Source organism: Fonsecaea erecta (genome assembly GCF_001651985.1).
Source record: "Fonsecaea erecta strain CBS 125763 chromosome Unknown Scaff14, whole genome shotgun sequence".
NCBI lineage: Eukaryota > Fungi > Ascomycota > Eurotiomycetes > Chaetothyriales > Herpotrichiellaceae > Fonsecaea > Fonsecaea erecta.
The window spans coordinates 173,864-188,567 of record NW_017387257.1 but is presented as its reverse complement, the minus strand read 5'-3'; the positions used below and the strand labels follow the sequence as shown (position 1 = coordinate 188,567).

Here is a 14,704-nt window from a genome sequence, read left to right as displayed (position 1 = left end):
AGCCTTTCTGATTCTGTAGACCTGCTGATATCGCCACCTAGCCCCCGTTGGCACAAGCCTTTGCGTTTACCCAAGCTTGTGCTCAGTTCAGCTCAGGCTCGATACAATACCTTTGCCATCCTTTTTGCCATAGCATCAAAATACCTTATGCAGATAGTGCCACGTTAGGACTTCTTTCTGAACAGGTTTGATGTCTGTGGCCTTTTTCTTTGGTTTCTTCCTCTTTGATCCGTTTCCAGCATAAGGTGCTGGTGTTCATACTGTGACAGGAGGAAAAGCGCACATCGCCCACCATCGGAGAGGCATGTCAAGCAAACGGACGATAAACGTTCCGTGCACCGGGTGTCTTCATCCGTTTATTCTGCTCAGCATGCTTCATCCTTCAAAGCGTCCAGAATTTATCCCATCAATTGAGGAGGAAGCACGACGGTTAAGCCCGTCAAAATGTAAGCCCGTTCGTGAGTCGAAACAGGCTTTGAACCCGAGAAGCCAAGACAAAATTTGACACCCCAAGGCCCGGAGCGCCTAGAGGGATACATAGGAGTTGCGGTAGGCTTCCGGCGCTCTCCAACACAGGGCAGGTAATTCAATTCATGAGCAACTCAATGTTTTCTGCTCATACAGGGTATTCGTCAGTCGACTTTTTCAGCTCTTCACCCTTTTCCTGCGCTCGAGTGATGGCGTTCCGCAACCATTCGTAGGTCAGCATGGTAGTCATGGCCGCCGGGACCGCACGGATGAGGTTGGTACCAATACCGGCATAGAATGCGCGCCAGCCTTCCTCTTGGAGAATGACCTTGCACATATGCCACACGCCCGAGTAGCGCGCTTGTACTTTCATGCCATCCGAAGTCGTAAGCGCTGACCTGCGTTGTTGTGTTTGGAGACGAGTGCGCAAAACCTCGTGAGGATAGGTGGCTGTCGACGCACAGACCTTGCTCAAAAATGTAGCGGCGGAGATGCCGAGCCAATTTGAGGTACTATCTTCGGGTGGATGCTCACCCATGCCATACCCAGTGAATTTCATCTTGAAATATTCGTACAGCGGAAATTGGACGGCCACGTGAGTGAGACCTAGCAATGCCGGTGTCAAGCCAGAGTAGAAAGATCGGAGTCCCTCAGTGCGGTACATTTTGCGAGCGGCGTCGAGTGTAGAAGTGTAGTGCCAGGGAGCACGCATCCCGTCGCTAGCGGTAGCAGATTTGTTGGACTGGGACATCAACCGAGTTTTGATGACCCAGATGGGGTTTGTCAAGACGGTGGAACAAGCGCCGGCGGTGAGCGATGAATAGCAGCGAGCCACCCACCAGCTGCCACACTGATCATACCAAAACTCTCGAGTATTTTCATATACCGTCAGATAGACAGCCCATGTCGGCAAGTAGCCCAGCAGCATGGGCCCCAAGCCTCTATACATGCCACGGATACCTTCTTCTCGCCATATGACGCTGCCAGTGCCAATGATGCCTTTGTACGGTTGTTGAATGCTTCCATATGGATTCTTGGACTGGACTCGCTGTGTGAATCCGCCTTGCGCCTGAAGCTTCGTCTTGATTACATCGAGAGGACAAGTGACAATGCCTGAGGCAAAGCCGGCGCCGGCGCCGCAGATGGGAGACACCCACGCCTTCGGAATTTGTGTCGACTGTATCTGGATGCGGGCGATAGCGGAGTCTCTCGAAGGAGACGGAGACATATTCGGTGAGAGGTTGGTGTGGTCGATCGGCGTAGCATATTGGGATGACCGGAGTGATTGAGATGTTAAGATGGCAGGAGTCTGTTCGGGTTCTCTCTCGAAGGACATTGGAAGAGTGGTTTCCAGAGGTCTCAGGAGGGGGACGACACTAGATGCCCATATGACGAGCTCATGGCGAACAAAGATGAGCTTGAGGCAGCGGATATAAACTCCAGCAGGGCAGCTGCCAGTTTCAGTTGCAGTGTTGCACAGTTGACCGCTGGACCGCTGAAGCGTTGGATAGAGTTACTGCGGGGTCTGGTCGAGGACCGGTGTGCAGCCGACAGAGAGCAGCAAGGCCCTTGTCAGCGATGGATGGATACGGCCATATAGCAATGCAGAGAAGAGTGAGAAAGAAGCTGGGGAGGTTGACGATGCCCTCGGTGGGTGAGTGGAGGTCACCTGGGTTTGAAGGTGAGAAAGTCGGGGCGATATGATGTGATGGGCAGGTATGATGCTTTTGCTTTTTGGGGGGTGAGAAAGCAAGGACAATCATTGAAGCGAGTCGGTCAAGCTTCCCTCTGCAGTTCCGAGCCAATGCCAAGCTGTCGCCGTCTGCGCCAATTGGCGATTGGCAATTGGCGGGCCCCCGAGAGCTCCAGGCAGTGTCTGCGCGAACCACCTCAACCTCTGCCACACGCATTCTCCCTACAGCTTGATTGCAATATTTCCAGGAGATTCCCTCGACAGCAGCTCACCATGTCCGGCCCCTCGTTAGCACCGTACATTCTGAAGAGGCCATGGCTCAAGCGGTGGATGATGCCCTTGGCCAACTGGTACGTCAACACTGCGGGCTACAGGTCACTAGGTCAGTACATGCCACGGGGAAAGAACAGCTTCTTCTTTTCTATTTTGCAGTCTTCATATTGACCGTTCTGGCAGGTCTGCGCCATGACGACTTGATTCCCGAAGAAAACGATACCGTCCAGCTCGCCCTCAAGCGACTCCCCCCGAAAGAAGCCTACGACCGAGTTTTCCGCCTGAGAAGAGCTTTCCAGGTAAGGAACACCCATGCGATGGAGAAGAGGAGATCCGGGACATAGCTAATGGGCTTTGTTATAGTGCTCTCTGTCACATCATCTACTCCCCCCTGCGGAACATACCAAGCCTGAAGACGTAAGGATTTCTCAAACGCACGCAAATTCTCGGGGAGATCTAGTTTGCTCACCCATTCTTCACAGGATGTCCCGTACCTCAGTCCCATCATCGAAGAAATTGAGAGAGAGATGAAGGAGCGCGCTGATCTGGAGTCGATGATTGTTGAACCAAGGAAGTAAAGTGGCACCGGTGGTGGACCATCGACGCGGCTGGTCGGGGTTCAAAACGGATGCAAATGCTGAATTATTGTACATACCACACCAAGAGAGGGAGCTCGAAGGGGAACCCTATATGCAAGTTGACATTGCTTCAGACTCTATGCCTTCACGCCTCTACGCCAGTGTACTCTGCTCCATGACTTCGACATCCACATCTTCCACTCGCCACATGTACCACATGAACAGACTCCGGTAGGGCGCAAATGGCGCGCTTTTGTCGAGCATATCCTGCTCAGACATGTATTTCCACTTACCGCCACCTTTTGCTTTAAGTTTCTTCACGTCTTTGCCAAAAAATGCAGCCATGCCCCTTTGCACACCCAAGTCGCCGGTCGAAAGGATGTCAAGTCGCTTCAATCCGAAACAGGCAAACATCTCTACGCTCCACTTCCCCAGGCCACGAACTGCAATGAGTTTCTCCATGACCTCTTCGTCGGAAGCTTTCATGAGCATCTCATTCGTGAGCTCCCCGGTGATAAATTTCTGAGCGAGGCCCTGGATATACTCTGCTTTCCGCTGAGACAAGCCCGCAAGACGTAGCCTTGCAATGTCCGTCACAGCGACTTGTGCTGGTGTCGGAAACTGTATTTGTTCAGACCCGTCCTCGTTGAACAAGGCTATAAACTTGTTCTTGATCGACTTGGCCGCGGCGCCCGACACCTGTTGGCCCATGATTCCGCTAGATAGCGAGCGAAATGGATCAATTACCTCGGCCAGACCCTTGGCTGAGAATATATGGCACGGATGTCTCTCGATCAGGGGTTTCAAGCGTGGGTCGACGCTGATGAGGTGGGCACATGCCTGATCCAGGAGGGTATTTGTTGTCGCTGTCGGCCGAGGGAGGCCGGTCTTTGAAGGGGTCGACTCTGGAAGAGTGTCTTCATACGCTACGTGCTGTGTTCCTCCAGGCGTGACCAATGGCGCGTTGGTGACGTGCGGTTCAACAGGGCGGTCAGGAGGAGGAGTAGCGTCGTCAATATCCCCAGAGCTATAGGGAGCTCGGATAACGCTGATGAGACTCGGCGTTGGAGTCAATGGAGGTTGCTTGGATTGTTTGGCAGGGATCCTTCGCGCATTCGCCTTCTTCACTGGCGTCACAGGAACTTTGAACTCGGGTTCCTCCTTGGATACTCCATTGAGGACATGGTTTTGTTCCTTTTCGATTGTTGTCTGCTCCACGGTGCCAAGGGCCTTTTGTTTTTTGGCTTTTGAATCCTGCCCTTGGGAAGCCGACCGCCGTTTCTTTGACCCGTTTTCCACCAGTTCAGGTTTATCCGCTGCTGGAGCGACAGATACTGATGCGATCCTGCTAGATCGACGGACAGACATGATGAACAAACGCGCTAGCATTCAACGACTGGAGCTTTGTACACTTATAAACCTCCTCAGTGAACGTCAAATGGACAAAGTCCAGTATTTCTCAAGCGTACTCGGGAGAATCTAGAACCTGTCCTGCCCTGTCTGTAAGGAATAGGAAGCCGAGGCAGAAGAGCGACAGAGAGTTCTTGTACCTTTGACGTTAGATAAAAATGATGATATATTCTCTCCTGAAACCATACAATAATTTCGCTCTCATTGGCTCAGGCGTTCTCGGTGCCTGCTGCCGCCGCCGAGCGTCTGTGGCTGATGTGGCTGAGCAGCATGTAGCTGACATAAGCCGGCAAGGCATTCCGGACCGGTAGCCATCGACACAGATGCCTGTCTCGTCCACGCTTTGTTATTTACCTACGCTCGACATCTCGGTGGCCTGGGATGACATCCTGTGAGTTTGATGCGCGGACAGCACCGGTAGTTCAAACAGAAAATTCTCGGAAGTATGCAGCAGAGAACGTGTCATGTCGTGCGATATGTATCTGAGGTTGTCTGAGCACGCAAGTTCCCGTTGTGACGCCGTTCTCGATCCGGGGAGTTGGTTTTGCACAGGGCTAGTGGATTACGCGGCCACCAGATGGGAGCTTCAAGTTTGTCGTTGCAGATGCTGCGGAGACTGGCTTGTTCCAGGCCATTATTAGTTCAACAATTTTTCATCTGAAGACCTTCCTTGTCCTGCTGCCACGACTTTAATATCGGACAATGCCTCATCAAGTCCGAGCGATCCACCAGGTCAGTTGCTGATCGCATCTGATGGAAATTTGAAGCCTTGATATCGAGAGTGGACACCCAAACACGGAAAGGCTCTATCTCTACGGCGGGAACTTGTCCCAGGATCGTTGCAGGGGCTTACTCGTATTGTACTGTCATCCAACAACGCACTAAAACAGATGGTGGAACAAGTGTGGCGGACTTTAACCCGTTACGGTTGAGTCTGCAGGACGCGCGCTATGAAGATCCGGTGGTGTTGGATGCGCCATGGCAGCGGAAGGTTATCAAAAACCTTGATGGACTCAGATCAGCGAGTTGTCCGGTCGCCAGAGGAACAAAATCATCGACCCTGAATCATCTGCCCATATGAAGGAGGATTTGCTCTTGACGATCAGGTAGAGCTGGTTGCGGGGTGAGACTTGAGGTCGAAGCAAGGGCAGGGGTCCTGCACGATTGCGTACGTCGGACATTTGGCAGCTCGACATTTGCAGCTTTCGTATCAGGGATTTGGCGGGATGATTTGCGAACTGGCTGCTCTACCAAATCTGTAGCAAACATTACCTACTTGGTACCGGATAGATAAAGGAAGGGCACCAATACTTTTTCTCACAATAAACGAAATTCCCACTGGCAAGATGGGGCATCCTGGGTCTGTGTCCTCGTCATATCGAATATCTCTTGGAGTAAGCCATGCCACTGTATTTCTCAACTAGGCTCGCTCCGTAGTATCAGCGTGCTTCGGGGCGTTGATAACCGTTGCCTGAGTGCAACAAGCTTCGCACGCGAGCATGGAAGCGTCTTACTGCTATATTTCACATGCGGATCGATAGTTCGTAGCTGTGGCCGGAGCGAAAAAGAAAAGTACCAACAAGCGAAATGGCGGGTTATCCACTCTGACAAGGACTCTGCAAGCGTGGCGTTACCAGACGACATGCGTGAGTTTATCCGGTGTGTCGTTCGTCTTTTGCTTGAACGTGGCTAGTACTCCGTACTCGGTACATTGCATCTGCTCCATCTTCAAGCATCAGATGTCTCAGATTTGGAGGGCGACTTCTGTCAAAGCCTGGAGAGTGTGTGGCCAAGAGGACGATCCGGATGAGGCAGAAATTGGGGTGGTTTGCAGCGTATGTGGGCTGGAGCTGCATGAAGTGGCTGGAGCAGGCAATGGGTTGGTGGAAAGATGGAAAGATGGACTGGTTGCAGATGTTGTTTGTGACAATACACATACAAACCAACTCCTTTTCCGCCCTCTTTCTGACTTTGTAGGCGGCGCTAATGATGCAACCCCAACTCCGCAGGCTCCACCTGCGACGGCAACTGCAGCAGCTGCCCCCCAAAACCCGACCACTGACAGCCACACCGCAGCTGCATGTTCCCCTGGTTTGACCAGGAGGGAGGCCCCTGGGCTGCGGGTAGCAGCCCGCCAGACGGTCAAACAAAGGGCCACCAGGGCTCCCCTATGGCTCACTAGCCAGCCAGAGTGGATGTTAAAGCAAGGCCATTTCGGAGGTGCTTGCGGTCTCTCGGCCAATCAGTGACCCCCCTGCCAACTCAATCCCATTCTTGCCTGCCCCCCAATCCCTTCAATTGCCAATTCCTCGCTGCGTGTATTTTTCCCCTGCCATCCCCCTTCTCTTCACACACCCGCCTGCACCGCACAACAGTCTGTCGTTGCTGCTCTTTTTTTCCTTGCTACTCTTCCATTCTATCTTCTCTTCACAGAGAGCCAGCCACGCGTTGACTACCGGGGCAGAAAAGAGTCGTCCCTGCCCGTTGGCTGTGTTGTGTTAACAGTCTTCCCAAAGCAACAACCACCATCAACAAACCAGCTTCTCCTTCGCTGAAGCTGAATTTATCTCATCCTCGTTGTGTTCTCACTGCGGACTCAACTGATAATTCTTTTACCACTCAAAAGTTTCTTACGACCTGATCCGGGCCAGCTTCACGCCTTCTATCCTCTTTTAATATTGCATTGCAGGTGAGTGCTTCTTCAATTCACCTTTACCTTCGCCTCAGTTTGGGTTGTTGTCGTTCAGGAAACGCGTCACCGTCACGCTGTCACCTCGGCCAACCTCGATCAACCCTTCTGTCTGTCAATTCGCACCAAGTGCAGTGTATGGGAACGCGTGCTGACCCTTGGCTTGCAGCTCATCGCTGATATTAGAACACCATGACTTTCTCCAAAATCATTCTTCCCACCCTCGCGCTAGCGAGTTCCGTCTTGGGTACGTCCTCTTTTCTTATATAAGGTTTCTTCCAGTGCTACATGGCGGATTCACAAGAGTTGGTCGTCACAAGTGGGAACATACGTGGCTGAGAGAATTGATTATGTTAACATTCCTTCAGCACAGGGCGGCGGCGGCGGTGGCGGCAGCAATGACATCTGTAACGGTCCTTCAATCACAATTGTGACGAGCGCCGACGCGCAGCAAATCGCCAACTGCGATACATATGATGGCGATATCATCATTGATCCTTCAGCATCTGGACAAATCGCGATTAATGGTGTCCAGCAAATCACCGGCGACTTGACCTGTAACAACGCCACGCAACTCACTGCCATCACCTCGGACCAGATCAACACCATCCAAGGAACGTGGAGTTTGAGCGGCCTCACCATCCTGTCCACACTCCAATTTGACTCCCTCACTGGTGTGAACAACATCAACTGGGTTGGTCTCCCGGCCCTGCAGAGCCTTAATATGGCTCAGGGTATTCAAAGAGCAAACACTGTTTACATCTCCAACACTCAATTGAATAACATTAATGGTATTGAATTGACTGCTGTTGGGAGCATGAACATCAACAACAACCCCTACCTCACCAACGTCAACGTCAACGATTTGGCCAATGTCACCAACTCTCTCTCGTTCTCCGCCAACGGCCGGGACCTTGCCATTTCTTTCCCCAATCTCCAGGATGCTGCGAACTTGACTTTCCGGAACGTCAGCAAGATTGACATGCCTTCTCTCTCCAATGTCGCCGGGTCCATGGGCTTCTACTCTGACAACTTCGAGACGTTCTCCGCACCCAACCTGACTCAGACCGGCGGCACTCTGGCCTTTGTGGACAGCCCCAACCTGGCGAGCTTCTCGTTTCCCTCTCTGACCATCATTGGAGGCGGTTTTCTGGTTGCCAACAACACGAACTTGAAGGCTATTAATGGTGTGCCTAAGCTGGCGACCATTGTTGGTGCTCTCGACTTTGCAGGAACTTTCTCCAGGTACGTTTTCCCGGGTTCTTTTGGTGTCTTCGGCCGTTCGTGCTAACATGAATTGGTAGCGTCACCATGAACAAACTCAGCGACGTTCGAGGTGGATCTAATGTGCAGACTACCTCCACCAACCAGACCATCTGCCAGCTCTTCGACCAGGCTCATGACAACGGCGTTATCAAGGGTGTCAACACTTGTCTCACCAACAAGGCCAACCCTGAGACCAATCCTACTGCCACCAGCGGCGGTACTTCGTCCACTTCGACAAGCAGCTCCAGCAGCAGCAGCAATGCCGCTGTCTCATTCGGTCCCGGCTCTTCCATGACCGGCCTAGGTGCCCTGGTCGCGGCCATGTTCTTTCTCTAAAGCATTGGGTCCTCTGGCGTTGCTCCTTCAGCTCATCTTAGAATAGCTTAATATGCAACGGGTGATGTCTCAGTCCTTGCGCTAGTCAGGCCTTTTTTTGAGCGATCGACTCTTTTTTGACGAAACAAACAACAAGATGGGGGGAGGCTCGTGACTCGGCTCTCACAAACCAAAAGAAGCGCGTGCGCATCTGGAGTGTTGGGTCCTGGGTTTCTTGTGTTGGGAAAGATCTAGTACTGGCAGATTGTGGTTGAGAGCGAACAGGGCTCCTTAGAGCTCGCTTGCGTGTGGATAGGCATACAAATGAAACATGTTTCCTTGACTCTCAGTTGATGTTGTTGATATTGTCTCAATCCCTCCTCGTTGGTCAGTCGATGCGGTCAGTCGATGCGGACATTCATTTCCTGCTCAAATGCCCTCTGACCAGTGCCAGGAGCTAAGGTGTGGCATGCAGATGTCACAGCAGTCATGTCTGGATAAAGAGATGGTCTGAGGACTTGCTAAATAGGGCCCAGATACGCTGTCAGCACCGACCACGTTGCTCGTATTCCTTCAACGGCCGCTCCGTGATCCCCACCAGATGGCCATCCCAGCTCAGTCCACACTGTTTGGGGCGACGATAGGAGGTGACCGCGAAGCAATTAGGTGTAGACGAGCATTATTCCGTCAGCACCATCGACACTTACAATACATATGTCTCCACTTGCTTCTGGAGAATAGCAAAGGGGCAGCTCCGCACAGCTTCCGCTTACGGCAGACTTTCGATTCTGAACACCACCGATCCATGAAAGAGAGATCTCGGGTCCAATGTGTAAGCCAAAAGACTTGCACCACAAGCACCCACAGGTATCCCCAAATCAGCTTACGTGCTCCTGGACAATGGGATAGTGAGTGGAATTTATCCGGCTATTCCCTTTTGACGACTGGGGCATCGGTCAGCATTGTCCAAATGGGATATCCATCCAACCTTGGACAAGGGCAAGGCTGTGATAACCTACCTTTTGGTCTGAAACCGTTACCAACAAGTATTACTTAAGAGTGCTGACCGTGCGGTATTGGTAAGGCCGCATTCGGGAACGCATCAATTTGCCCCTGTCAGATCGGCATGCCTTTTGCTTCTGCTGGGAGGCGACGAATGGGGAAAAAGAGGCCGTTGAATAGTCTTCCCTTTGCCGTCGTGAAAGCTGATTTTGAAGAATTTGCCCTAGACAAACCAAGCTCAAGGTTACATCTCACGTCTTATGCTTGGATCGCTAGATGGTGGACGCCTGGTGTCTTAGGAGGCAGGTTATAGCCCGCGTAGGCTGGGACTCGAGTATATACATATATATCCACACACGAGCACTGACATGAAAATAGTCTGGGATTGTCAGCTCGCTGATTACTGAATGCTAAAACACGCTCTCTTGGTCAACATTTTTGATATAGAGCCTTGATAATAGATACAGCGATCTTTCTCACCCCCTGAATTCGACAACGCAGTGGCCACCATCAGCAGTCGGTCAATATGCCTCGAACAGATGTCTCGTTCAAGACCTCCGACGGCGTGACCCTTCGCGGCTGGTTCTTCACCCCTCCGCCCACCGCCAGCGGCTCTTCAACGGGAATTAAACTCCCATGCTTGATTCTGACCCACGGCTTGTCGTGCATCAAGGAAATGGGCCTGTCGGAGCTCGCCACCAAGTTCTCCGAGGAATTAAACATGACCTGCCTCGTGTACGACCATCGAGGATTCGGGACCTCAGACACCGCCCCAGGTCAACCTCGGCAAGAGGTCATAACCTGGTTGCAGACCAGCGATATGCGGGACGCCATCACATACGTGCAAGGCAGGGAGGACGTCGACCGGTCGAAGGTCGCGCTGTGGGGGTATTCCCTCTCCGCGGCCGAGGCTGTGTACGTTGCGGCGATCGATCGACGGGTGACAGCGGTGATCGCGCTGGGACCGGGGATGGACGGCACCGAGATCGTGAGAAGGATGGCTCCGCCTCACGCCATGTTGGCCATGCAGGGTCTGTTTGAGATGGAGCGTCTGGCCCGTGCCGATGGCAAGGATCCGACCAGGGTGCCGGTGGTGAGCAACGAGCCCGGCGTGCAGGCGACGTTGCCGAGCCAGGAGTCGTGGGACTTCTTCTCCAAGTGGGCGACAAACGGATCAACCTGGAAGAATGAGTTGACAGTACGAAGGTGAGTGAATTTCTTTCGCCCCCAACCCTCCTTGAAAGAAGCTTATCACCTTTCCTCTCTTTCTTTCTTGGGCTGACGGAAGTGACTATCTCAGCCTCGAGGACGTCTCAACCTTTGCACTGCCCATTTCACATCTCGACAAGGTGACTCCAACGCCCGTCCTCTTCGAAGTGGGCGCGAGGGATACCAACAGTCCCCCCGACATGTCCATGAGGTGGTACGCGAAGCTGAGCGAGCCAAAGGAAGTGGTTCTGGTGGATGCGGATCATTACCAGTTGATGGGTTCGGCGAGGGAAATCTTGCATCCCAAGGAAGTAGCATTTCTGAAGAGGACGATTTGTTCATGAGTCGCTTGTGGTAAAGGGAAGAAGATGTTGGTTATTACATGGTTCGTCATGATATTCCGCCCTCTTGTAGGTGCCCTGGCATGACGACGCCGTGAGGCCTGCAATTTTATCTACTTACCTAGGATTTTTTTAATTCTTTCTTTTTTAATTTTTTTTGGCGCTTTTCAAGTCTCGCAGTTGTGGACATATCGCTCCCCAAATCTCTGGGGGCTGATAATGTGCCCAAGCAATGATGGGCACATCGTGTCCCTCGGGCCTGGTACCCGTAGGAAGATATCGAGGTTCTCAAGCCTTGAAAGTCCCGAACCCGTAAAGCAACTTGAACGCAGTCGCTGAACTACCAACAGATCCTGCCAAACAGGAAAGGTAACCCTTTATGACACAGATCACCCGTGTCTCTCTGGTGTAAGAGTGTCGCCTCCCCATGAACCCGCGTATTGCAGTTTCGACGTACGACAAAAAATGGACAAACTTGCCAATATTATGTGGGCAATGTCCCAAAAGTTGTTCCGACACAAGCCAGTTAAAGAGCATCTGGGGCAATGAGGCAGGGCATGCAGTATCCCGCCTAGCCGGCGCTGTTTACTGCAGCTAGGCGCATACAATCGCGCCCTGGCATCGTCTACTGGTGCCTCAAGCCACAAATTCGCCCCCATTCCACAACCACCACGGGGATCCCTAGACAAACATATAAAAAGGCCGTCGATCAAGCATTCTCAGCCTGACCTCGCCCTAAACTTTTTTATTTCCCTCCCTGCATCTTTCGAGAACGGCATAACAGCCTTTGTGGTGGATGCTGTCTATATCGATTATAGAGGATGGCATCTTTCAAGATCTTTAAACAAGGTGGGGGCCTACCAGTCCTAGATCTCCAGAGAGCACTTTCAAACTGACCTGGTGGAACGCCTCACAGTCGATGGGAAGTTCCAGGAGACTTCTGCCGATGCAGATGCGTTTCTCAAGGTAAGGTTCCGATGAAATGATCACTGAACACTGGAGGAACTTATACTTGGGCAGACTCGGCCGGAGCAGGGTGTGCAGTTTGTGTGGGACCACTCTCCCTCCATGGTGTATGCGGCAAACTCATGACAAGTCTGTGTCAGCTTCGCAAAACGGGATCTCTTCCAGGACAACAAACACCTGAGGGACCATATGTGCACCGATTGGGCATACCCGTCAATGCTGTGGGAAAAGATCTGCCGCGAAGCTAACGGCTATGCGGGCAGTGCACGCAGCTTCGACGGACACCAACAGACGCGGGTGGACAGTAGGTCTCCCTCTCAAAGCACGGTGGCCCTTCCACATGACCATTGCTAACAGATTGCCCGCTAGCCTCGTGGTTCCAGTTTCTGATCAAGCAGTTGAAACCCAGGGCGAATGCTTCCCAGCAAACATACGACTACCATTGGTACGAGATGGGCTTCTTCATATACGCTCTAGCCAGCGGAGCCGCGGTGGCTTTCTGCTTCGACACACCGCAAGTATTCCAGGTCGAGCTCCTGGATTCACTGAACTCGGGGGAGAGCAATCCGCCAAAGGAGGCTATGGCCTTTCTGCAGTGCGCGATTGTCATTGAGGTATCGCGGCTGTACGACTTCTCGGTCTGGTCTCTGAGAGATCAGATCAGGGCGATTGAAAAGGTACCTTTTGTCAAAGTGTCATGTTCGTGACACGACAGATTGATTTGCTGACCATTGCCTCCCAATATCTTCAGAAACGATCGGACGCTCGCTACGTCGACTCGTCCATCGATTTCGCTCAGTTACACGACCTCGCTCGACACACCATCCACACTTGCGAAGTTCTGGCCGTGGCTGCCGACACTCTCACAACGCTGCTGGGTGACTACCGTTCAAGTTCTGGTAGAATCTGTGAGTGTTCCTTTGGGCCACGGGAGAAGCCAGACTGTCCTCACAACAAGATGTGGTTTTGGTTGGGACTGCTCCAGAACTTTGGGCGACGAGCGAAATCTCTCAACGACAGACTGTCCAACGAAATCAACCTGGTATGCTATCCGTCCCTTTACTAGCCCTCTCACGCAACCATCTGACATGCAGGGCTAGGGTTTCAACCTCGTCGTGCAACGGGACACGCAAGAGACAGTCACGATCAGCAGGATGACGGTCGACATCAGCAGCGCGGCAAGGGGCGACAGTGCCTCGATGAAGACGATTTCTGTGGTCACGCTTGCGTTCCTGCCGGCCACATTTGTCTGCGTAAGTTGTTCCGAATATCTCCTCGAGACTCACAGAGGGGTGGGAGTGGTGTCTTCAACTCCGCGAATGGCTAACGGGCTCATGCAGACCATCTTCAGCATGAGCTTCTTCACACTCAACGTGGACGATTCGACAGGCGAGAAACACTGGCTGATTTCGGAGTATTTCTGGATTTACTGGGTCATCACCGTGCCGCTGACGGTCTTGACCTTGATCTGCTGGTGGCTTGGGCAACGCAAGGAGGACAGGCGTGAAGAGAAGAAACGGCTGACTTGGAAATCTGCAACCTTATAGACATTCCTGGTGACCTAGCTACAAGTCGACTTTCTGCAACAGACTGGAATATTGAGACAGTCGTGAGTGTTGTAAAGTTTGTGTTCTGGAGGGTCGGTCAGTGGCTCGTGCCGTGGCTGTTGATCAAACCGATGTTTGTTGCTCCCGGCTCCTACTTTCTCCCAACCACTCCATTCATCCCTCCATCACAGCTCAACGACGGACTACACATCATGGAGTCAACATACATATTTCTAGAGTTTCTCTCAAAGCCTGAACGAACATCAAGCAACACAATATCTGGTGAACAGTGGTGAGCTCCTGCTCAAGATCAGGCTGAGGCTGAGACGGCATAGCAGGCTACCGGCATTCGCAAAAGAACAAGTGGGCTACGCTACCTTCTACGAAGCTGCAAATCACCTGTGTCGAAAGAGGATAACCCTAGCGAATGAAGAGCCGAAAGAGACTTGGGCAGTTTGTTCCGGGCGCCTTTGAGCTGCCCTTCGCCCGAAATGGTGGTGGCGCAGCTTGCTTGCCTCCAGCTCGCATTACGAAGCTCGAGATTGATTCTCAGCCTAACGAATGATAAAGCTGCGTAAACGGCGCGCACTCGGAGGCATATTCATTGTTCTTCCTTCAACTAACTGCAGTTCGGGAAACTGAGGGCTATGGATAAAACGACCAGAAGATCCAACTCCATTTGAGGCTCTCGAATATTAGACGGCGGAAGTGCGTGGTACAATTCCTTACACAAAGACGGGCATCGCTCCCGTCGTCAAAATTGCCAGTCTCACTCCCTTCGAGCCTTTATGGTTGTCGGAGGCATTGTGTCCCGTTTCGACGTCCTTCCCAAAGAGCACGCACTTGCCCCTACGGAAGGCCTCGTTGATTGCTTGAAAGGACCTTCATCGTTCCTGTGCGGCCTTGAGCAAAAGATTCCAGTGGAAGGAGCATTTGGCAAAAAGAGC

At 52.3% G+C, this 14,704-nt stretch overlaps 5 protein-coding genes across 5 annotated transcripts; 3 read left to right on the top strand and 2 right to left on the bottom strand.

Annotated features, from left to right (window-relative positions):
* Positions 1-616: 616 nt before the first annotated feature.
* On the bottom strand, positions 617-1,804 carry AYL99_11384 (hypothetical protein; the record flags this gene model as incomplete). The annotated part of the gene is made up of 1 exon (XM_018842890.1): positions 617-1,804. One exon carries the CDS (start codon positions 1,802-1,804, stop codon positions 617-619), a length of 1,188 nt encoding a protein of 395 aa, XP_018687650.1.
* Positions 1,805-2,434: 630 nt separating this feature from the next.
* AYL99_11383 (hypothetical protein) lies at positions 2,435-3,012 on the top strand (the record flags this gene model as incomplete). Its single annotated transcript, XM_018842889.1, has 4 exons — positions 2,435-2,543; positions 2,618-2,733; positions 2,798-2,851; positions 2,917-3,012. The coding sequence occupies 4 exons, from the start codon at positions 2,435-2,437 to the stop codon at positions 3,010-3,012; spliced, it is 375 nt and encodes a 124-aa protein (XP_018687649.1).
* Positions 3,013-3,165: 153 nt separating this feature from the next.
* On the bottom strand, positions 3,166-4,380 carry AYL99_11382 (hypothetical protein; the record flags this gene model as incomplete). The annotated part of the gene is made up of 1 exon (XM_018842888.1): positions 3,166-4,380. One exon carries the CDS (start codon positions 4,378-4,380, stop codon positions 3,166-3,168), a length of 1,215 nt encoding a protein of 404 aa, XP_018687648.1.
* A 2,923-nt stretch (positions 4,381-7,303) lies between these two features.
* AYL99_11381 (hypothetical protein) lies at positions 7,304-8,713 on the top strand (the record flags this gene model as incomplete). Its single annotated transcript, XM_018842887.1, has 3 exons — positions 7,304-7,358; positions 7,480-8,356; positions 8,416-8,713. The coding sequence occupies 3 exons, from the start codon at positions 7,304-7,306 to the stop codon at positions 8,711-8,713; spliced, it is 1,230 nt and encodes a 409-aa protein (XP_018687647.1).
* A 1,507-nt stretch (positions 8,714-10,220) lies between these two features.
* Positions 10,221-13,757, top strand: AYL99_11380 (hypothetical protein; the record flags this gene model as incomplete). Its single annotated transcript, XM_018842886.1, has 9 exons — positions 10,221-10,900; positions 10,995-11,182; positions 12,161-12,210; positions 12,265-12,287; positions 12,351-12,514; positions 12,580-12,887; positions 12,962-13,252; positions 13,311-13,463; positions 13,551-13,757. 9 exons carry the CDS (start codon positions 10,221-10,223, stop codon positions 13,755-13,757), a joined length of 2,064 nt encoding a protein of 687 aa, XP_018687646.1.
* Positions 13,758-14,704: the final 947 nt, after the last annotated feature.